The sequence below is a fragment of the Silene latifolia genome, chromosome 9 (assembly GCF_048544455.1).
Source record: "Silene latifolia isolate original U9 population chromosome 9, ASM4854445v1, whole genome shotgun sequence".
NCBI lineage: Eukaryota > Viridiplantae > Streptophyta > Magnoliopsida > Caryophyllales > Caryophyllaceae > Silene > Silene latifolia.
In genome coordinates this window covers 200,081,450-200,104,700 of record NC_133534.1, presented here as the reverse complement: position 1 = coordinate 200,104,700, position 23,251 = coordinate 200,081,450, and the positions used below count along the sequence as shown (strand labels likewise).

General features: G+C 39.0%; 1 protein-coding gene across 1 annotated transcript; it reads right to left on the bottom strand.

The window, feature by feature from the left end:
• Positions 1-11,791: 11,791 nt before the first annotated feature.
• On the bottom strand, positions 11,792-13,352 carry LOC141602095 (protein FAR1-RELATED SEQUENCE 5-like). The gene is made up of 2 exons (XM_074422408.1): positions 13,223-13,352; positions 11,792-12,855 (listed from the first exon to the last, which is right to left on the bottom strand). The coding sequence occupies exons 1-2, from the start codon at positions 13,350-13,352 to the stop codon at positions 11,792-11,794; spliced, it is 1,194 nt and encodes a 397-aa protein (XP_074278509.1).
• Between the last annotated feature and the right edge of the window lie 9,899 nt (positions 13,353-23,251).

Here is a 23,251-nt window from a genome sequence, read left to right as displayed (position 1 = left end):
CTAAGTCATCTCCTTAACCCAGCTCAAAACTCGACACTAACACAACCCAACACCCTCTCGCACTCTGTTTTTCCCAAGCCCAAAACCCGCACCAATCCCGCTTCAATTACCACCTAAACCCATTCCCATTAGCCACAGCCCATGCCTATATATCCTTGACCCGAATCCCTTCCTTAAGCTCCAATAAAACCCCTCAAAACCCTCACAATCTTGACAAAATAGCTGCTGGACAGCAGCTATGCGAAAAGAGCTCCCTTTAGCCCATTTCGACTTTTAAACCCATTCATTCTCTTCCAAGCTTAGTCTTGATATTTTATATGACTCATTCCCCAATAAAACTTCCTTTTACAACCTTCCACACTTCCATTTCAGCCGTGCCCTAACTCCCTTACCAAAAAATCGGCTCACAAACCCTACATACATTCTCTATATATACCTCCCATTCCTCTTCATTTCGAACCCTAATAAAATACCCGTAACAAGAAACAAGAACCACCGTTCATCCTACACACATCCATCATCAACGCAAAAGTAGCCCCACTCGAAATCAAACCCAAAGCATGCCACGAATTGGCACGATAAACCGAGTGTTCTACACTCTGTTTTTCGCATTTCTTCCTGCACGGCCTGGCCCTATTTTGCGTCGATTTCAGTGCCCCTACCTTTAAAACAACCCCTGTTTGTTTACATATTTCAAATCTACACTCTTCCGAGATTCCAAAACATATTTCAAATCAAATTTTCGTTGAGAAACAAAGTCGTAATTAAAGTTTAAGAAACGTGTTTGAAAAGCAATTTTTATTCGTCGACGACGGCCCCTCGAGAGAAAATATACTATTGATTAAGACACAAGACTTTGTCAATGATATATCTAGGTTGAGGGTCCATATAATATCTCCCTCCTTCTCCCTTTGATTTATATTTTTATTGTTTTATTTCATTATTTTATGTCAGTATAAGATCGTCTTTCTTTTTGCTAAACGAAACTAGAATAGTTTGGGTATGAGTTAAAGTACCATTCCGAGACCCGCGTTGACTCGAGTTTAAAAGGCTTAATTCGTCTAAAGTTATCGATATGCCTCGCTCGTTTACATATCCTCATGTTGAAAGAGGGCAATTAATTAACATGAGTTTATATTGATTCGTGAAACGGTCTTTCATGCTCATTGTATGTCACATTTTTTGCTCGGCCTTTAGCTCTCTTTTTCAATATTTATTAACTATAATCGTGACACGATTCTCGAGGCAAGACTTGCTAAATAACATGTTTAAATCGACGATTTATTCTAACTTGTCGAATCTTCCAATTCATTAGACATTTTAGGACATAAAATTAACTAATTAACATGTAAATGAAATTTACAACTTCCCTAAATCTAATTGAATCCATCTTTCTTTCACTAATATCTCATTAGTACGGAAGTGCATGCTTATCATCCTTTACACTCGATGACTAAAAGTGGACAATTTTTAACTCGAGTGTGCCTCGAAAACCGTGTTGAGCAACACGAGTCTTCTCGTCCTTTTTTTTCGTTTTTTTCTATTTTAAACTTCAATTTTTGACGATCCTATTTAAATGAATAGCGGTTGTCATTAATTTGTTAGCATTTTGAATTCGATTTAATTAATAGATCGTATTTATTTACTATTTTGTCTAACTTATTTTAAAAGTCAATTTGGCTAACTTAGAATTAGTTAGCCTTAACTTATTTATTTTTTGAGTCATATGTTTTTAATAAAACCTTGATTTTATTTAGTTAGGCTTGGATAACGTCTAATGCTATAAAATTGATCGATGTGCAAACAATACGAGGAACGACCCAAGGCCGAGTTAGGCCATGAGCCGTCCCCCAAAATGCACGTTTTTCGAGGCCCGAGGCCATGTACCACGTCGTGTGTCGTAGGTTGTTTTCTACTTGTTTTTATGCGTTAACCACTAAGGTTTGCGGATCTACCTTATGCTAAGCGTAAGACTTTCTATCCCTCTCTTTGTTTGCGTTCTCTATTTTCGAATGAACTCACATGCTAAATCACTCGACGAGTTATATGCATTAAAACGACTTAGAAACTCAATTCACATGTTAAGAATTAACACAGCGATTGTATTTCTCACATGTGCTCATAACCAAAATAGCCATCCTTTTCCATTAGTAAAGGTCGTTATTTCAACTGGCGGGGTTGGGTGTTTTTCTAATAAAATTATTTAAACTTCCTAACACGTAATCTCACACGAATCCGAAATCTCTAAAATTTGTTTCTTAATTCCATTTAAAAACTTAGTGGCTACTCTTTCAAAATTTAAAAAATGTTTTTTTGAAAAGAAACATTACATTGATGAATTTCCCTTATCCACAATGATAAACACTAATTTTGCCTCAAAATCAATCAAACAAGTGTAAATAAATCAATCACGAGATGCGTACCTAGGTTAGACATAATCTTGGTCGAATTTGGATAGAAAATTGGTGAAGAATGATGGTGATTTGTGTCTCTTTCGTCTTCCTCGAGCCAAGGGAGTTTTGTGTTTTTGTTTGAATAAACAATAAAATTCGCGGTGACTTTGGGTTTATTCCTACATGGACGAGCTTAAGAAAAAAACTCGGCACATACTGCGCCCTTTAAAAGCGTCAAAATGTGATACGCCTCTTTATTTCCCCAATTAGTCTCTCTTGTGACGGAGTATATCCGTCAGAAGGTGTAGACGGGCCAAATCAATACCATATTAATGGATATGGATAGTAGTGGGGCAGATTTGTTAATATTAAATTGAATGGATTGTTGGGAAAGCAAACAAAAAAAATAATAAACAAAGGGGGAGCTCCCCAGATTTCGTCTGTGTCAGTCCCATTATTCAACCTAAACCTCACACTCTCTCCTCCCACTCTCTCATCAGCTTTTATTTTTTTAATCACTCTCTCATCACTCTCTACACAAAATCACCAATAATTGTTGTTTTCTCTTTTGAATCGCCATTTTAGCATCTCAATCTCCGTCATCATCTTGATCTCTACAAATTTTACACATTCCATGGTTAAGAAACAAATGGCGAAGAAAAAAATGGAAGGTATGATAATATTGCTTTTGTTCAATGTTGTTTGTGGTGGAATGCGGTGTCAGGTAACATTAGGTGAAAGATGTGGTGTTTATTGTAAAATGTTGATGTTGAAGCATGCATGCATGAGTATATTTAATAAATGGAGATGTTGAACATGTTAATGGTGACATTAATGTAATTAAATTGGGTCAAAAAAGGTCAGATTTGGTGTTGTTAAGGTTGTTTAGGTTAAACTAATGTCATGTGAGGTCAAATTTGGTATCATTAGTGTAAGGATGGTATCATTAGTGTAATGGGGATGGTATCATTAGTGTAATGGGGAAAAAAACTTCAGATCTGGTTTTGTTAGTGTTGTTTAGTATGCGATAATGTCAGGTGAAGTCGGGTTTTGTCTAGAAATTGTCATGGTAGTCAGATTTGTCAGATTTGGTGAGATTAGGGTTATTGATTTTGGTTTTTTTGGTTAAATAAATTAATTAGACCTGTCATTGTTCAGATGAGAAGAAAGCCAGAGGAAAGCAGGCGATGCAGAAGGGAAAAGAGAAGGTGAAAACAGGGGTTTCATTTAGAGAGCCCATGGAAACAGATGAAAGAGAAGATAGTGATGCGTCTGAAGACATCTCAGAGGATACAAAAGACAGTGGTGAGGAGGGAGGCAGTGGTGACGAGGGAGTCAGTGATGAGGAGGGATGCAGTGATGAGGAAGAGAAGGTAGACAGTGCTGAGGATGAGAAGGAAGGCAGTGGTGATGGTGATTTGGCAGAGGTACTGAATAAAGTGGTGAAAATGGCCGCAGCTCTTGGTTCAAAGAAGATAAGCAAGGAAGAGAGGAGCACGGCAAATGGTAAGCTATGTATGTGACCATCTTGATCTGCAAAATTGACCACTTTAATTTTTAAATGTGACCAATGTGGGTATTAGATGGTAAATTAGTAAACTTGCTTGCATTTGTGATAAAATCAGAACATATATACGAATGACATAGTGACATTTGCAAGCTATGACCAATTTATGCAGAAATGTGACCCTGTTAATGTATATGTGAAATTCTTATCTGCAAAATGTAACCAATTTGGTGATATGAACTAACATTAACAGGGTCACATTTACCAGTTAAATGGTGACATTGTTGGTATGTGTAAAATATGACCCTGTTAATGTATATGTTAAATGCTTATCTCCAAAATGTGCCCAATTTGGTGATTTGAACTAACATTAACAGGGTCACATTTACCGTTAAAATGGTGACATTGTTGTTATGTGTAAAATGTGACCCTGTTAATGTATATGTGAAATTATTATCTGCAAAATGTGACCAGTTTGGTGATTTGAACCAACATTAAGTGGGTCACGTTTACCGTTAAATTGGTGACATTGGTGTTAAGTGTAAAATGTGACCCTGTTAATGTATATGTGATATTCTTATCGCAAAATGTGACCAGTTTGGTGATTTGAACTAACATTAAGAGGGTCACATTTACCGTTAAAATGGTGTCAATGTTGTTATATGTAAAATGTGACCCTGTTAATGTATATGTTAAATTCTTATCTGCAAAATGTGACCAGTTTGGTGATTTGAACCAACATTAAGTGGGTCACATTTACCGTTAAATTGGTGACATTGTTGTTATGTGTTAAATGTCATCCTGTTAATGTATATGTGAAATTCTCATCTGCAAAATGTGACCAGTTTGGTGATTTGAACTAACATTAACAGGGTCACATTTACCGTTAAAATGGTGACATTGTTCTTATGTGTAAAATGTGACCCTGATAATGTATATGTTAAATTCTTATCGCAAAATGTGACCACTTTGGTGATTTGAACTAACATTAACAGGGTCACATTTACCGTTAAAATGGGGACATTGTTGTTATGTGTAAAATGTGACCCTGATAATGTATATGTTAAATTCTTATCTGGAAAATGTGATCACTTTGGTAATTTGAACTAACATTAACAGGGTCACATTTACAAGTTAAAGTGGGGACATTGTTGTTATGTGTAAAATGTGACCCTGTTAATGTATATGTGTAATTCTTATCTGCAAAATGTTATCAGATTAACTTATAAATGTGGCCATATATTATCTGATGAATAAAGCTTAAGAGGCTATCAAACCCTTGTGTTGTGCATTTACTATGAAAAATCACCAGTTTACTGAATGATCTTGAATCTAGAATGGTAACATAGTAGAATAAAGAGAGTGTCACCACTTTAGTGTACCTTTAGTCTCTTAAAATGGTGACTTATATATGTGACAGTTTTTATGGCAAAATGTGACCAATGTAAGTAAGAATTGTGACCCTGTTAAGGGAAAAGTTGTGTTGTTTTGGTGATTTGAACCATCAATTACCAATTTAGTGTACCATTAGTTTCTTAAAATGGTCACTTAGTTCCCTTGGTTATGGTGGCATGTACACTTAGTTGCCTTTGAGATCATATGTGAGCATTTTATAGAGATATGTGACCACTTTAGAGTAGATTACCAGTTAGACAATGTTTGACCAACTACAGATTTTCACCTCCAAACAGTGTCTCAGAAAATGAAAGGTGTTGCTGAAAAGTCGAAGAACATAGAGGATGGACAAAGCTCAAAGAGAAAGTTACCGGAAGGGGCTGCGGTTGTAAAAAGAAAAAGACAGAGAAAGGAAGGAACGTATGTTAAGCTTCCTTAATCACAATGTGACCATTTTAAGACTGATTAACTATTTGACAACTGTTTTCTTTAACGACTAATAAATTGTGTCATTTTATAGGAAATTGAAGGGGGTCGAGGGGCACGGATCACCAGCTGCCCTACACTATGTCATCCTGCATTTATCGACAGAACAGAGGAAGGTCGTTGAAGAAATAGGGTTCGGGGGGCTTCTAGAACTGAGGACCTCTAAGTTCCTTCATACGATGGTTGACTGGTTGTTGGTGCGTTATGATACGCATACCAGGCTATTGATATTTAATAGGTTGGTCCATTTCTCAATCAGTAAACATGATGTTTACGATGTCTTTATGTTACCATGTGGGGCGGAGGATGTCCCAGCAGATAACGACGATAAAGAGCTACTGTACTCTTGGAGAGAGAGATTCAATGCTTTGCCCAAGAAAGATATCCACTTGGATAAGGTAAGAGGTGAGATGCTGCAGCTGGTAGACTGTGGATCAGAGTTCAAGAAAATGTTTGTATTGTTTGCACTGGGGTTGTTCTTAGCCCCAACTGTTCACAATCGTGTTGACACGAGGTTGTTTAGGGCTGTGGAGGATGTTGAGTCCATTCCAAAAATGAACTGGTGCGGTTACATCCTGGATCGTTTCGACCAATCTGTGAAATCATGGAAGGAGAATGAGTCGAAAAGCATTGGGGGATGCCTAATGTTCTTCCAATTGGTCTACTTTCATCGACTGATTTTGAGAGGTGAGCCTGCAAAGACAACACTACCATTGATAAGACATTGGACATATGAGGAACTGAAGCAGCGAGTGAAAGAGGAATGCAAAGCTTATGCTGTCCATAGGGGCTTTGGTATAGGGGTGTGGGATCTGGGGACGTATCCACTATCCCTTCATCTGGAGAAGGTATTCTACAAAGTGACGGTTGAAAGAGAAGCCCCTAAAGAGGGAAAAGATGACACTGAAGTGGGGAAAATAGCGGCGGAAGGAGGTCGTGCGGCCGAGGACAGTGGCGTTGAAATTGATACGGGATGTAGGACCGTGACTTTGCCACTACCAGATGACCTGCCTATAGATGAGGAACTCAGCCGCCTATATAACGATGTAGGTACTATTGTCTATCCTTCGGAATTACAGTCACATTAAGACTAAAGTGAGGTAATTGTCTGTTCACATGTGACCATATAAGCGTGAAATGTTAGTGTTTGTTGACAACTTTAGGTGGTGACATTCTGTTATAACATGATAACATTAATATATCATTGAATGTTATCATATGAGCAAGTTTTGTGATATTAAATTGTAGCAGCACTAGTCTATCCTTCAAAATTGTAGTCACATTTACACTAAAGTTAGGTACATTCTTATTGTCTGTTAGCATGTGACCATTATTGCGTCAAATGTTGGTGTTTGTGGTGTTTTTTTGTCAAACTTTAACTGGTGACATTATTGCTTAACATAATAACATTTGTACATGTAAGAATCGTAGTGGGATATGTAGGTGTTGTAGAATGAAATCTGACTTAACTGTTTTCTATGTTTGACACTTAAAATGGTGACAAAACTGCCTTAAGATGGTTACATTGTCATTGAATGGTATAATGTAACCATTACTATCATGATATGTCAACAAGTTGCAATATCTAAGTGATGTGTATTTAAAAGTAAAAGAAGGGTCACAAATTCACTAAAGATGATTACATTATTATGGTCTGTTGACATGTAACCATTAAAGCTGCAATATGTAGGTGTCTGTTGAGAACTCAGAATGGTGACATTCTGACTTAAGGAAGTAACATTTTTGTAATTGACCATCAAAGCAGTGATATGTAGGTCTGGATATTTCTGAATTTATATGTATATGAAATGGGCATTAAATTAGTGCAATATCCTTCTAATCTAAAGTTGTCCTTTTCTAGGCGCGTGTACTAAAATGGTACCAGTCAAAGAGAAACCAACATTTGGTGTCACGCTTGCATCGTCAAATGGCAGAAGAATTGAGTGCGGATCCTCCCCTGTCTCAGCAGAGTCAGCATCAGCAGAACGCAGTGGTCGGAGAAACGGGTGAAGTAGATGAAGAGACCTTGTCGCAAAAATTGGATAGCGACCCCGCCTTCTATGCCGACTTCATTGCCATGCTTAACAAGGTGGACGAGGCTATGGAGAACATGGTTATCCCGCCCTCTTTTGACTTGGGGATAGATCACATTGGACGGACACCAGCACGCTCATACGAGCTCAGGTACACTCGTGCTAGAGACCGTCAACCAGCAGTCCCCGTTTCAAATTGCCCTAAGGAACTCCACCGTCCCCCGAACCGTCCTAATCAAAAGCCTGCGGGTGCGGGTAAGAAGACAGTGAAGTAGTTGCAGCAGTCGTTAACAAGGAACTGTCGTTAACTGATAATGTTGTAGTATTTTGAGGAGACAACTTTTGGTCCTTCCCTGCGGTGAAGGGAATGTTAAATAGTCCTTTTGTCAAACTCTTATGTGTAGACTGTTGGGGTATGTATTACCCGTACTGAAGTTAACCTTCGCATTGTGACATATGTGAACAAACATGGTCACAATGTTGTGTAAAGTAGTAACATTTTGTTGCTGACAATAAAAGTCAGCAAGTTATAAACAACGGTTGTTATCATCTTAAGTTCAACTCGGAACGGTTAAGCATAGGTGCATGTCTAACGTAGGATGGTCAAATTTCCAACAATGACATATATAGTGGTAGTCATTGATGTTCCCATGTTAACAGTTCAGTCACCATGTTAAATAATCGTAACATCCAACGGTGAATAGCCATTTTATAGATCAACAAAAAGCCACTTTTGAAAGGTGGGAAAGGAAACTTTTTCAAAAAATGAGTATAAAAAAATATAGTGAAAATGACATATCTCAAAATATTGAGTCCTCAAAATTTTTGAGTATGAAAAAAATGAGTATAAATATTTGAGTATGAAAAAATATAGTGAAAATGACAGTCCTCAAAATATTGAGTCCTCAAATGTGAGCATGTTGTGTGATGTGTATTAAAAACCAAAAGAAGGGTGACAATAGGCCTAAATATGGTTACATTCTTATGGTTTGTACACATGTGACCATATTTGCTCTGATGTGAAGGTGTATGTTGACAACTTAAAAATGGTGACATTCATACTTAAGGTACCAACATTTTTCAAAAAATAAGTATAAATATTTGAGTATGAAAAAATATAGTGAAAATGACATATCTCAAAATATTGAGTCCTCAAATGTGAGCATGTTGTGTGATGTGTATTAAAAACTAAAACAAGGGTGACAATTTGCCTAAATATGGTTACATTCTTATGGTTTGTACACATGTGACCATATTTGCATGATATGAAGGTGTATGTTGAAAACTTAAATATGGAGACATTCATACTTAAGGTAGCAACATTTTTAGAAGTGAGCATCATAACTGTTAAGAGGAAACCCATATTTACAACAGAAAGACACATGTCCACGGGTAGAAAACAAACAACATTACACTGAAACTTAAAGTCAAAATACTTAGTTTATGACTACAAATGGTGACATTGATAGATAACTAATAATGTCATCACCTTGTTTCCTAAATGTGACCAGTTTCTAGCATCATAATATGGTAACATATATGAACGCAGATATTTCAATCTGATTTCATATATGTTACAGCTTATATGAAAACACTCGTCACACAAAATAAACCGGTCTAACAAACAGTCCATAGTACCCAAAAAATTTCCCGAAAATGTTTGAGCTATGTCATGTGGGGCAAAGTAGATCAAATCAGACGTGGAACAGCTGTGTACATGGTACTGCCTTGTTCAGTCCCTTTCTTAGCCTTCCTCTTAGGCCCCAGATTCCTTTTTTTACGTGCACTACGACCCTTTGTCGTACAACGTACTGGGTCTAGAATTGGAGGCCCAGTCAGGTCTACGTTGGGTAGATCTTCATTACGTTGCTCTTCGTCCATACTGAGTTTGGACAGCAACAACTGCACTTCTTCATTGGCCTTCACACACAACTTCTCAAAAATAAGTCTAGCCTCAACAACATTATGGCATTTAGTGATAAGATGGTTTTTAGCAATCAACATTAAACGACGCCAATTTATGGCGTCATTGGCAGCGCTTCTGCGAACGTCGCTTGGAAGAAGCCTCTCCCACACATCTTTCTTGGAGAATTTTGTCCATCTCCGTAATATGTACCTGTTGGGTATCTCCCCAATAGAATGGATGTGGAGGACACAACTTATGTGACTGCAAACCATACTCATAACCTAGAACTTTCGGCAAGTGCATTCAATTAACTGATTCGAGCAATCATACGTGACATGATGTGCCCCATCCTCAGAAGCAGCCGGGTGGACGCGATACACCAACAGAGGGTCATCAACTGGAAAGTATGTCTCACGAGTTCCCATTGCAACTGCGAATTCTCTCTCGACGATGCGAAAGAGCTCCACAGTATAAACTTGAGATGCATGAAGCAACAGGTCAGCAAGAGGGTAAACGGAGGTGGGCGTGGATCTTATGCCGTTGAATTCTTTCCGCTCCTCCTCACTTTTCCATCTTCTCACCATGGTTTCAAATATCCCAAAAAAAGCAGTCACCGACGTGGTCTTCGAAGCTTGAAAACCCATGGCATGGTTTGTGCTCTCGCTCCTCTGAGACGACAATAACCCGGCAGAAAAGAATTCATTGTTCAATACAGTGCTCCATTTAACTCTATGTTTATATAGTTTCTTAAACCATGAATGGCCCTCTAACCCATAGTCTTTCATCATTTTGCGCCAAGTTTCCTCAAATTCTGATTCATTGAAATAACCATTGAGACATTTGTTGAATAAGTTCTAAAACGGTCGATCACCCTTTAATTTCCCAAAGTGAGAGATTGCGTTTTGCTGAATGTGCCACTGACATAACCTATGTCTTACTGTGGGATAAACCTGTGAACATGTCACCATTATTAGTGCAAAATGTTATCATAAAAATAAAAAATAAGATGGTCACATCTGGTCTGGTAATGGGTTCACACACAAAATGTAACCATGTTAAATAGTCAGTAATGTAGAAACTCTGACCTTTTACAGGTAACAAACATGTCAGGGTTACATTTATCGTTAAAGTGGTCACTTCTTGCGATAATATGGTCACATATATAGCTTACCATTTTGTTGAAATAATTTGATCACATTTTTGCATATATATGTTATCAATTTAACCCTAAATCACTGAATTACATTATTGTGTAAGCTATCAACATTTGTAATTGAAATAACTTTGTCACCACCTGAACTGATAAATGTCCCTCCTTTTACCAGATTTTTCATTTTTCAATTGTCATTGGCACCAGTTTTAGATTTTTGACACTTTGGATAACCCTATGTGTCAATATCTTATACAGACCACATTTATCGTGAACATGGTATCATTTGGTAAATTTCGTATAATGTTAATGTAAGATGCTAAAAATGTAACCACATCTCAGGTCCATACAAGGAGGAACATATATCGCACAGGTGGCGACATGTATTAGAATTACAAAAAGTTGGTTGCTTACAAAGTAATGTAAGCAGTATAAAAAACTATTAATATGAAGTGGCAAATTTGATAACATTAACATTTAAGAATGAAAATGGTGACATGATATGTTTGGTTCATTTTTCAGATTGACAGAAGGAGGGACATATATGAGCTGAGATAGCAACATGTTAATTAAGAACAGAAATGTTGATAGTTTAAGGATTAATGTAAGCAGTACAAGGATGATTTATACAAAGTGTGAAAATCTAAAACTGGTGACAATGTGATCAATTTATCTGCAAAAAGATGCTAAATTATATATGTGACCATAGTATCGCACTATGTGACCACTTTAACTAATAAATGTGACCCTTCCATGTTTGTTACCTGTAACATGTGACCAATGTGGGTATTAGATATTAAATTACTAAACCTGGTTGTATTTGATAACATCATAACATATATATTAAAGGCATAGTGACATTTGGAAACTGTGACCAGTTTATGGAGAAATGTGACCCTGTTAATATATATGTGACACTGGTCAGATTTCAACTCTAATGAGATAATGTCCAACCTCTTTGACGGCATTTGCTATTGCTTGGTCTTGGTCGGTAAAGATAGAGACTGGTCGGATTTCATCTCCCATGGATTCATTGAAAACTTTGAATAACCACTCTAATGATTCTTGATTCTCGTTCGATAGAAATGCACACCCAAACATAACATTCGACCAATGATTGTTGATACCAACAAAGGCTCCACAAATAAGATTGTACCTATTCGTACGATAAGTAGTGTCAAATATGATTACGTCTCGGTACAACAAATAGTCCTCTCTCATCATTGCGTCCCGCCAAAATATGTTACTTAATCTTCCTTCTTCGTTAAATTGAACGCGAAAGAAGAAACCCGGCTCCTCCGCTAGCCTGCTGGTCAGAAGGTTGATCAGTGTTGCTGCATCACCTCCTTCAATTTTTTTCATCGGCAATCTGTTTACATAGTTGATATGATCTCGCTTTGTGTGCCCAACGAATTCATCGCCACCAGCAGCTGCCGCAGCAACTCTGAATTGAATCGAAGGGGGCACATGAGCTTCAGTCATTGTCTTTATTAACTCGCCCTCCGCTTCTGAAATCTTGCGCTCAGACCTATGGTGATGCTGCCACTCAGGGGGGGTTAACGAGTGATTGTGCTCGATCTCATGCTGCAGCACCTCCCATACACCTTCCTCATTAACTTGCGTCCTAACACAGGCTTTGCACTCGCAACGAGTAATTGAAACATTCCTCAAATTGCTGTTTAAAACTTCAACATCACCTTTTAAACTACCTTTACTCTTGTTGCCGTGATTTCCTTCGCAAGAATATCTAAAGTATCGCTCAATGAACGGTCTGTCTTTCGTGTTAGCCCGTCGAGACGTCGATTTCTTGACACTAAATCCAATGTGTTGCAAATGTTTAATATATAAAGCGTAAATATACTCCCATTTTGCTGCTTTTATTCCGAGAAGAGAACCGGATAAATCAGTACCTGTGACAAATCCGTCTGACTGGATTAGAATAATAACACTGTGCAAAAGTGATTTAGACTTCATGCTCAGAAAACCTAATATATGGAAGTTAATATGCAGGATACATGATAACTTCTGAATCATGGCACATTCAGCAAAATAATAACGAAACTAATATTTCTACAGTGACGAAAACATGAAAATTTGAAAATTTCATAGAAAGCTACAACATTTTTGTAGAACACAACATATAAAATATGTAAATGTTATGCCTATTATCACCATCGTCACAGCTTCATCATAATCACAAGGTCATTATTGTTAAAGGTTTAATAACCAAAAAGAAATTTAACAACAACACAACAACAAATATTACACTAGATTGAGTTATATTGCCCTAAATATTATCAAAAAAATAGAACATAACAAAACTTAAATTCATAATAAGGGCAAAAAACAAACCTTTATTTATCATCATGGTCACAAATTCGTCGTCAGTAACGATAGGAACTAGACTATCATCGTTATCAACAACACCCATAGATTCTTCTACAACCGTCGCTACAGCCAAAAGAGCATCTTCCTCCTCCATTATTTTTTCTTAGTGATTAAGATTTGAAAAAAAAATGATGGTTATATTGAAGATTTACATGATGTTTTTGTGAGAAATTGTAGGTTGATAGAGCTTAAAGATGAAGATGTATGAGAGCTTGAAGGGATTTTTTTGGAAAGGACATGGTGACTGATAGAGTGATAGGCAGAGCAAAATGTCACAAAAAGTATGATGGCTTGGGTAGGGGTGGGGTTGGTGAAAAAACAAGTACTATCCTACGCACAAAAAAAGAGATTCCGATTAATATTTTAATCAACCCACTTGATGCACCACCCGCCCAAATGACACGGATATCCCACTATTTGGCCCGTCTTCACCTTGTGACGGATATGGTGCGTCTTCAATGAGAATTTGTGTTATTTCCCCCTGTTTTACTTCAACGAATTAGTTAATTGTTCGTTGGTTGTAGGTCCCATGCTGGAGTATGGCCTACGCTCTTATGCTAATATTTCTTATGGAAATCATTTTCCTCTATATTCTTCGACTTGTCAAAATTCGCCGAGTCGGTTCGTCTATTCCCCAGCTGTATTCAAGGCAATTCAAGGATATTGTTCGTCTACCTTCCCCAACGACGATTACATTCAAGATTACATCTTCCCAAGTAGTCGCAATGCTTCGGGTCCTTTATTATACATCCCCAATGAGAGTTTGTTTCCATCGACAGTTAACGTATTCCCCGACAAAAAGCCACACCGAGTTAGCTTCTCCGAAAAGTGATAGATGGCCAGGGTTCAAAAGACTAAGTTTTCACCCTATTTCAAAATAGTTCCTCATTTCCCAAAAACATATGGATGGTCGGGGTTCAAAAGAGAAAGGTTTTGCTTTTTCCATTTTTGCTTGAGACAATGCAAGCCAATATAAATCCCCATAGAGTTTAGAATAAATCCCCATAAAGTTCAGAATTTATAGATGAACCATCTCAACCAAAACCTTAAGGTGATGGTTGAGGCCCAACTATTATAATTATTCTTATTACGCTCCTTCACTCAAATACCCATTGGGCTTGAAGTGTGGTTAGTTGTGCACCGGCTCCCCCGTACCTTTTTTGAGGAGTTTTGAGGTAGCCAGGGTTTGAACCCATGACCAAAGAGCACGATGGCTCTGATACCATGATAGATGAACCATCTCAACCAAAACCTTAAGTTGATGGTTGAGGCCCAACTATTATAATTATTCTTATTAAGAATAAATGTCGTCTGACACTTCCCAGAAGATCTGGGGTATATGGTTTCTTCTTATCGTTGGCGAGCTTCCTTACGCCATAGCCAAAGTTGTAATCGTTGATTGACTTGAGGGCTATACTTTAACTTTTTCCTTGTGCAAGCCTCAATCATAGTGAAGGCTCTTTAGATACCTCATTTCTGCACCTTCCGCAAGCCACCCAATAATTATCGGACCGCATGTTTACCTTATGTCAGGATTTTATGACGCTTCGTAAATTAGTCGATAAACAGTAACTCAAAAACTCTTGTTCACTCATAAGTCGTCATCTACGCATCGATATGGTCGTTTTAACACTAATTAGAGTCCATTCGGAGTCCGGGTCAAAAGTCATCTCTATTTCCAAATCCCGTCTCGTTTGCAGTCGGAATCTTCTAGAAAACTGTTGCCTAGATATTTTATTAGGATATTTGACGTAAATGGGCAGAAATATTCATGATATTATAAAAATATCTATTCCCCTAGAATATCGCGTCTATGCGCTTTCTTTCTCATGAGGGAACCCTTCAGGGAGAAACGTAGTAGCTGCTGCACCTCTTCCAAGGCCCTGTTTCCTCCAGTGTCGTATCTTTTACCAGTTCCAATTATCCTGACTATAAATAGACACCTTGAGCCTCATTATTTCTCACGCGAGTCTCCGTCCTTCTCTTTTCTCTTTGGATTCTAAGACAGTGCTATTGCTTACCGATATTTACGTGCATGATCATTCGACTACGTAAACCCGATTTGTATTGTGGTACCCATCACATTTTGCATCGACGAACAACATTTGACCAACTATGTTTATTCAATTAAAATCAACCAATATAAATTCCTTAAGTAATTAAGGGCACTTTTATCATACATCACATCGAGTCGAGTTACCGCTAAAAAACGATTTAGTTAGATCTCGTGATCGCTAACATGTAAGTCTGGGGGTGTAATTCTCATTCAACATTTTAATTTTTTGTATTTTTATATATTTTGTAACGATTATACGTCATATTAGTGCCAAACAACTTTTAATCTTTTATAAAACCAACGTTTCGAAACTATTTTAAATAACAGCCCAGATCTTAAGGCTAGAGAAAGTGCATCTTCTGATGCGCCTCTTAGAAGGAATGCAACTCTTGTTGTGCCTCTTCTGGAGGCTGCTTTTAGTTGAAGCTCTTTCTTTTACCTTGATTTGCGTGTTTTCTCTCTTTTTCTAGTTTTTTGAGGATTTTATTTATTTTTCAATTTTAATTTATCTTTTCTCCAAAAATTTTCATCTTTTATTCACTTGAGTTGATCTAAATCACTAATAATCGATGTTAGTTGGTTTCTTTCCCCTTTTATTGTCAAATCTGGAATTAGGAGGCTTGATATTTACTCCCTCTGTCGCGGTCATTTATTGTCCTATCCCATTTTGGGGTGTTTCGGTCAATTGTTATCCTTTCTATTTTAGGAATGTATTTGACGAGCAATTTGAACTTTCACACCCAATTTGGTCCACTTGTCATTTAATAATTGGCCCCCTCCTTATTCCTTTGTTTTTGTGCCAAAACCTAAGGTCAGCAATTGACCGATACGGAGGGATTAATATTTAGTCCCTTAAAATCGATTTTTGTAGATTATTCAATTCTTTTGTCTTGATTTTAATTATAATTCTGATTAGCTTAATTTTCGTTCAAAAGTTGCTTAATAATCATTAATCATCAATGTTAATTGGCTTTGAGTCGGGTTTTGAGTCGTTTTATTAATAAAATTCTTTTATTTGAGTTTTTCTACCTTTTATTATAAAATTAAATCAATTTTATAGTTTCATCAACCGTAAGTAACCCAACCGGTCTGACTATCACCATCAGAACCCACCCAGAACAGGCGCATGGTCTGCTGCACCTCTTCAAGAGGACGTAGGTGTTAGAAATATTTAATCTTATTAATATACATATTCATATATGTTCAAATTTATTTAGTCATAAAATAAAAGCTAGATCTTGTGCATGCAAACATAAACAAGATAAGAGAAGAAATCATCAATCTTACTATGTGATTTCGGATTAAAGGGCACCAACAAATTCACCTATTTATTAGTTCTTGAGCTTTCCTTAAAATGGATGAACAAAGGTCCAAATTAGAACCTCTCCCAAATGTATATACCCAAGGAAACCTCTTAATAACTAATATTATTATGATCTAGTAATAATATAAGTCTTACTAAAATTTGACACAAAAGTAATATTTTGTACTCTTGTATATTTCGGCCAAGAGAGGAGAGATTAGTGAGGGTTTTATTTCTCTAAAAATTCTTCACAAGATAGAGAATTCATTTTCTTACACTAGAAAATATTAGGTGTAGTTGTGAATGAATAATGATAGAGGAAAAACTCTATCTTTTCTCTTGGAAAAACCGGTTGGAGGAGGGAGTAGGAGCCAATGCATGAGCTTGTTTTTCTACCCAAGAAAAATAGGCATGCAAGGCTACAAGTAGGGTTTGATCATTGTGTTTTCCACTTAAAAATAAAAACACAATATAAACCTAATACTCCCTCCTTTTTTTTTCGGCACACTTAAATAAAATGGGTAGTCCATTTTATTTCGTCATTTGTCAATCGTGACAAATGTGCCATGTTACTTGACATGTGAAATTGTAATGTATTTTTAACATATTAAAAATCAACATACTCATAAAATATGTCATATACAAAATCGACTAGTGATTCGTAATTACTTGTACCAAAATGGTTTATCAAATTATAAATTACAATGTCTTGTATTTATAATGAATTATTCATTCAATTTCAATTGTTTCGTAAACAATAAATTTATCTAAGTAATAAAACAATTCGATTATTTAGACCATATCTCTGTAGATACCCGGTATCTGCTGAGACTCCAACAAACACCCGATGATTATCGGACTACAACATGTTTTGGGATCGCAGCGTTTGATCGACAGTTTGTGTACAACTTTACGTCGGAAAACTGAAAACGATTTCGAAAACAAAACTTTTCAAAACATTTCAAAAATACTTGGAGTGTTTAATGCACGGCGACGGGGTCGCGATGACACTAACTAGAGTCAAAACCGACACCGGACCAAAAACCGACTCGAAAATTCAAATCCCGACTCCAACAACGAGTCAAACCGAGTCAAACACAAAAACCAAAAATATCTCAAGCCTTCTATGCTAAGATTTCCCGGATTCATGTTGGTCAAGTACCAAACATGTGACTACAAATCCTAGGATAGAACAAATCATGATTGCGTTTGTTGTGATAGTGACAACACAACTCGAAGTGCCGCGATTTGGCTCGCGCCTTCTTTGAGCAGCCATGTGGCCACGTCGCTCAAACTCACACAACCACTCATTCTCCTATAAATACCCCTCAAATGCCACCCATTTGAGACTTACGCGAGTGTCCGCCCCCTCTTTTCTCCCTTAAAATTCTCGACTCGACTTCTTAAGTCACAATCCGACGCGTATTTACGACCTACCGATCGTAAATACGAGCCTTACACATTGTTTGGTACCGTCATCATGCATTAAACCACTTGTCCGACCACTTTGACCACTACACCATCACTAAACATTAATACACACTCTTTACTTACCAAAACGGTTTTAAACCGAGTTTTTTCCGATCAAACGAGTTGTTACACTTACGTCGGTCACTCGCCATAACCAAGCATGTAAGTATGAGGGTGTAAAAATCCTCTTTTATTATGTTTTCATTTATTTCATGACTTTAACATGCTAAAACATGCATAACATGAACCAAAACATGGAATAAACGAGCCAAAACTGATTTTTGGTCTGAGGCAGAAGCCCCTTAGGTCGCCAAATGGCTCGCGCCTAAATGGGGTATTCAGACCAGAGATCAACCGTGTTTGTTCTCGTCATTTCCCTTAATCCATTTTTCATATTTGTAATCGGTTTTCACCATTTCAAGTATTTTCGAAACCTTTTTGTTTCATTTCACATGTTTTAACCATAAAGCATTTTTCACCCTTGGTTCTTCATACCATGACGGTTAAATCCGTGTTTCGGTGATAATATTTGGTTAATGACATTTAAAAGGTATTTTAAAACCTTTGATTTCATTTCTTCACATTTTCAAAACAAGCATATTAGTCACCAACACGAAGTCATCCGTGGTTCTACATACCATGGCGGATTTTAACCCGGGCACGATGACGAGTATCGACTAATTACATTCAAAATGGATTAAAAACAATTAGTCCATAATCATTTTCAAAACTATTCATGTCAAGTTTGCCAAATCGAACCCGACACCGAATATTATCAAATAATGATGATTATTCGAGTCTAGTTCTTCAAATCAACAAATGCGGTCTAAAACGACCCCTTCAAATCAAACCGGGTCCAAATACCCATTTTCAAACACGTTTTATAACGTTTTCTAAACAGTCAGAACACGGCATACAACCGTCGGCTAACCCGCACCTCAAGCAGGCCTTTTCTTTCTCATTTTCAAAACCAGGGGGAGGCCCCTTACACCGCCGGCTGGCTCGCGCCTCTTATAGCCGTCCTGCAGTGCAGGGCTGTTCCTTCCAAAGATTAGTCTAGGACGATCCCGACTCCGGTTAACCCGGATATAGGACGGATCAGATGACTATTCAAATAGTCAAACCATATTTGCAAAATGCCTTACTAAGACAAATGGATCATGTTATGCACCCTAAACCTAATACGGTAAATGGATGTTTAATTTCTGTCTTGCATGCAAATCAATCATTAATCCAACTCGACATCTTATACTTGATACTTGGATTAAATCAACCGACTTAGAAAGCTCACATGTTAGGTTTAAATCATTGGATGTGCATTCATGCATTTAAACCGTTTTATCAACCTTTGCATTCAACCAACCAAGATCGATCAGTAGAGGCCGCTAAACGCGGGCAGGATTGGGTGTCTGATTAAAGGGCTTCCCAATACGTACCTTCACCTCTTACTCGAACCTTTGGATAGTGGACGACCTTATCCGGGCGTGCACGAGAGTCATTCTAGAGATAGGATGCTAAAGAGGGACGATTTCCTTATCTTTAGTACCTATGTCAAACGCTGCTTTGTGCTTCGATTTGACCGAGGTATAAAGTGGAATTCAAACGGGTTCCAGGCATCCCACAAATTCTTGGTTGCGACTCCGAACATCTCTAATCGTTTCGAGACCCTTACCGAGACGAAACCGACCGATCTAAAGCGATCCGGTCGAAGGCATTTTTACGCCGCCGAGCGTGGCTTTCAAAAAAGACCGCTGCACGTCCGCAGATCGAACCGGACCTGTAGGTGGGCCATGTCCACAGATTGGCGACTCCGCTGGGGAAAAACAGGACTTACTTCTTTGTGATCCCTAGATGGTGAGACTCGAACGAGGTCTTGGTTGGAATGCATTGATTGATATTACGGTCACGGCCGGGTTCCTTGTCCGGGCCCACAACCTAACCCTTTTCGACCAATTGGCTCGTCTCATCGGTGTGAGTTTTCTCATCCCCACGTTTCTCATCCCGATTGAGTCAAGCATACCATTGACGTTACACATTTCTGTTTCGTCAAAGAGCTTTCATCACTTTCGAGCACGAGGCTAGGGCACCCTCCTTACACATTTTGTTTGGATTGGTATTCCTCTCGCAAATCGGGGTTTGATTGCTTGGTGTGTAACCCACCCTTTTAAGCCAAAACCCGTGTCAGCATTATGCATAATATAATGAACTGTGAGTGCTTATGTGCTACTTGATCATAAGTCCTTCCGTGTCATTTTCAAACTTTCAAAACACCTTATTGCGCCGTTATAATGGCCATTTCAAACCCCGGTCTTTTGCCGACCGTTGCGCGCCTTTCTAGGCCGTCGTAATAACGATTTTCAAACCCGGTTTTGTATAACCATTTCAACACGCCTTTCTGGGCCGTCATAATGACGATTTTCAAACTCGGTTTTTGTATAAACCATTTCAACACGCCTTTCTAGGCCGTCGTAATGACGATTTTCAAACCCGGTTTTGTATAACCATTTCAACACGCCTTTCTAGGCCGTCATAATGACGATTTTCAAACCCAGTTTTGTATAACCATTTCAACACGCCTTTTTAGGCCGTCATAATGACGATTTTCAAACTCGGTTTTGAATAACCGATTTCAAATCACCTTTTTACGCCGTTATAATCGCCGCGTCTAGACACGGATTTTAACCCGTTTCGCGCCGACAATGGCTCTTTCAAAAGCCGAGGAAAGCACACGCCCTTTCCTCGAGACACTTTCGAGATCCTGAGGACCATACACCGTCCCCGAGACCTTTTCAAACATTTCAAAACTCGATTTTCAAAACATACAATTTTGAATTTCAAACCCGTCTTGAGAAACAATACACTGTTTCCCGAGGCGACTCAAAATCATACCGACTTTTGCAGATAAACTTAAGACAACCCTTTTTCAACTGATCGACTTGCGGAGATCTCTATCTTCGGAAGCCGCCCAATTAAAGCGACAAATGAACCTTTTTGAAAATTCCTATTTTCGAAAACTTCTGTCCACCATTCCAATTCCGCCTCGTGTCTATCGAGTCAAAGCAAACGTACTTATGGGTCTTTACTTATGAGTCGTCTCACCATGAGACCCGTCCAATGGCGTCACGCCGTCATGTTGGACCCGTGTCAAAGGTTCGGTCAAACACCGTCACGTCATAAATCGAGTCAGCACTGAGGGACCACACACGGTCACCCCGTCTTGTTGAGTCGATCTTTGTCTTGTCCTTTATGTCGTATGCGTTCACTCTTGGAACCGTATCGGATAGAGTTGTAATGTGAGCCATTTTTCTGCCTCAGAACCATGGCCCTGTCTTCAGCTTCGTCCAACAACAACAATGATAACAACAGAGACGTCACAAATGATCAACTAGCCAGCCTGCTTACCGCTCTCAAGGTCACCCTAGATCGCGTCGAGACCCGTATCGACGCCTTGGAGAACAAGGAAATTGGGGAACATAATACCCCACCTCTGACTGAAACTGAGAAGAGGCTGAAACTTCTGGAAGAACAGCTCCTAGCCCAGGGCAACAATATCCACCTCGAGAACAACCAAAGGTTCGAACCGGTTGGGGACCAGTTACCTGACAACTTCACACTGACTGATGTACCTAAGTTCAAGGGAGTGGAGGACCCACTCAACCACATCCGTGCTTTCAAGGACTACATGGCCATTAAGGGGGTCAAACAAGAGCTCTTCACCCGGATCTTCCCATCCTCTCTAGAGCCGATTCCTCGCCAATGGTACTATTCCCTGGATCCGAAAAACCTCACCACCTGGGATGAGATCGCAGTCGAGTTCGCCAAACAGTATGCCGAAAATGTCGAGATCCAGGCCAACACCCGTACTCTCGAGGTGTTAACCCAAAATGACAAGGAAGGATTCATTGAGTTTCTAACCCGTTGGAGGAGGGTGAGTACTCAGTTGGTCAGTAAGCCGAGTGAATCAACTCTGGTGGAGAAATTTGTCAACAACCTCCGCCCGGTTTATGCCAACCTGCGGAGATATCAGAATATCAAAACTTTTCAAGATCTGCAGATTCTGGGGACACGTATTGAGGACGACCTCCGAAAGGGTGTCTTAGCAAAGACCACTGGCAGGGGTTATCAAGGATCCACCTCAACCGGATCTCGCCCTTACGGTCAGACAAACAAGATTGATGAGGTCAACCTCGTCGAACCATCTGCAAAGAAAACTGAACGCCCCCAGAGAGTGTTCACCAACATAGGGTCGACTTATGAAAGTGCCCTGAAAAGGCTTATGGACCAAAGGAAGTTACAACCGATCGGGCCCACCCCGGACCCGGTCGACGCCCAGAAGTCCCGATTTTGGAACCCCAACGCCTACTGCCAGTATCATCAGGGGAAGGGGCATGATACCGAAAATTGCTTCAAACTCAAACACCTCATTCAGGACATGATTGAGAAGGGAGATTTGCCTATACCCCCACCAACTAAGCCGAACAACAAGACGAATCCTCTGGGAATTCGCGCCATCTCTGACGATAAACTGACCCTAGACTACTCTCATCTAATCTTGTCGTTTGACAACGAGGTGAATGTTCTGGAAAAGGACCCTTCAGACGGGGTGTTCGTATTCACTGCTGCCACCATGCTCACTATGTTTTAATAAGTTAAAGAGGCCATTGCCAGTCTCTCTGAGAGAATCACCCGACTCGACGACGCCTACCGTCGGCTCATCTTCAATCCCCCGGCACCACGCCCGAGGGAGAATTCCCCAAACATTCAAAACTACCCACCCCAGGATGGATTGCTTCCGCGACCATTCTGGCACAGACCCCATGAAAATCACCCTCAAAATAATCACCCTTAAAATAACTACCCTCAAAATAACTACCCTCACAAAAATCGCCCTCACAAAAATATCCCCCACAAGAACTACCCACCGAGGAATACGCCTCCAAGGTATTCTCGAGACTCCGAAATTAACGGCATATGGCGGGATGACGCTGAGGATGTCTATGTCATCCCGGGGAAGGAAAAGCGGACGAAGGAAATCGGACATCTCACCCGGTCCGGACGTCCCTACCAGAATCCGAGCAACCCAGCGGCCATTCCAACTACGAATAACCAGTTCGTCCCAGAGGCGGACACTCAACCAAAAGCTCCTGAAAACTCAATCCTGAAA

Coding starts and splice junctions, on each gene's coding strand:
- LOC141602095 (XM_074422408.1), bottom strand. CDS start 13,352: ATGGAGGAGGAAGATGCTCTTTTGGCTGTAGCGACGGTTGTAGAAGAA. Junction 12,856..13,222: donor GACCATGATGATAAATAAAG/GTTTGTTTTTTG, acceptor TCCATATATTAG/GTTTTCTGAGCATGAAGTCT.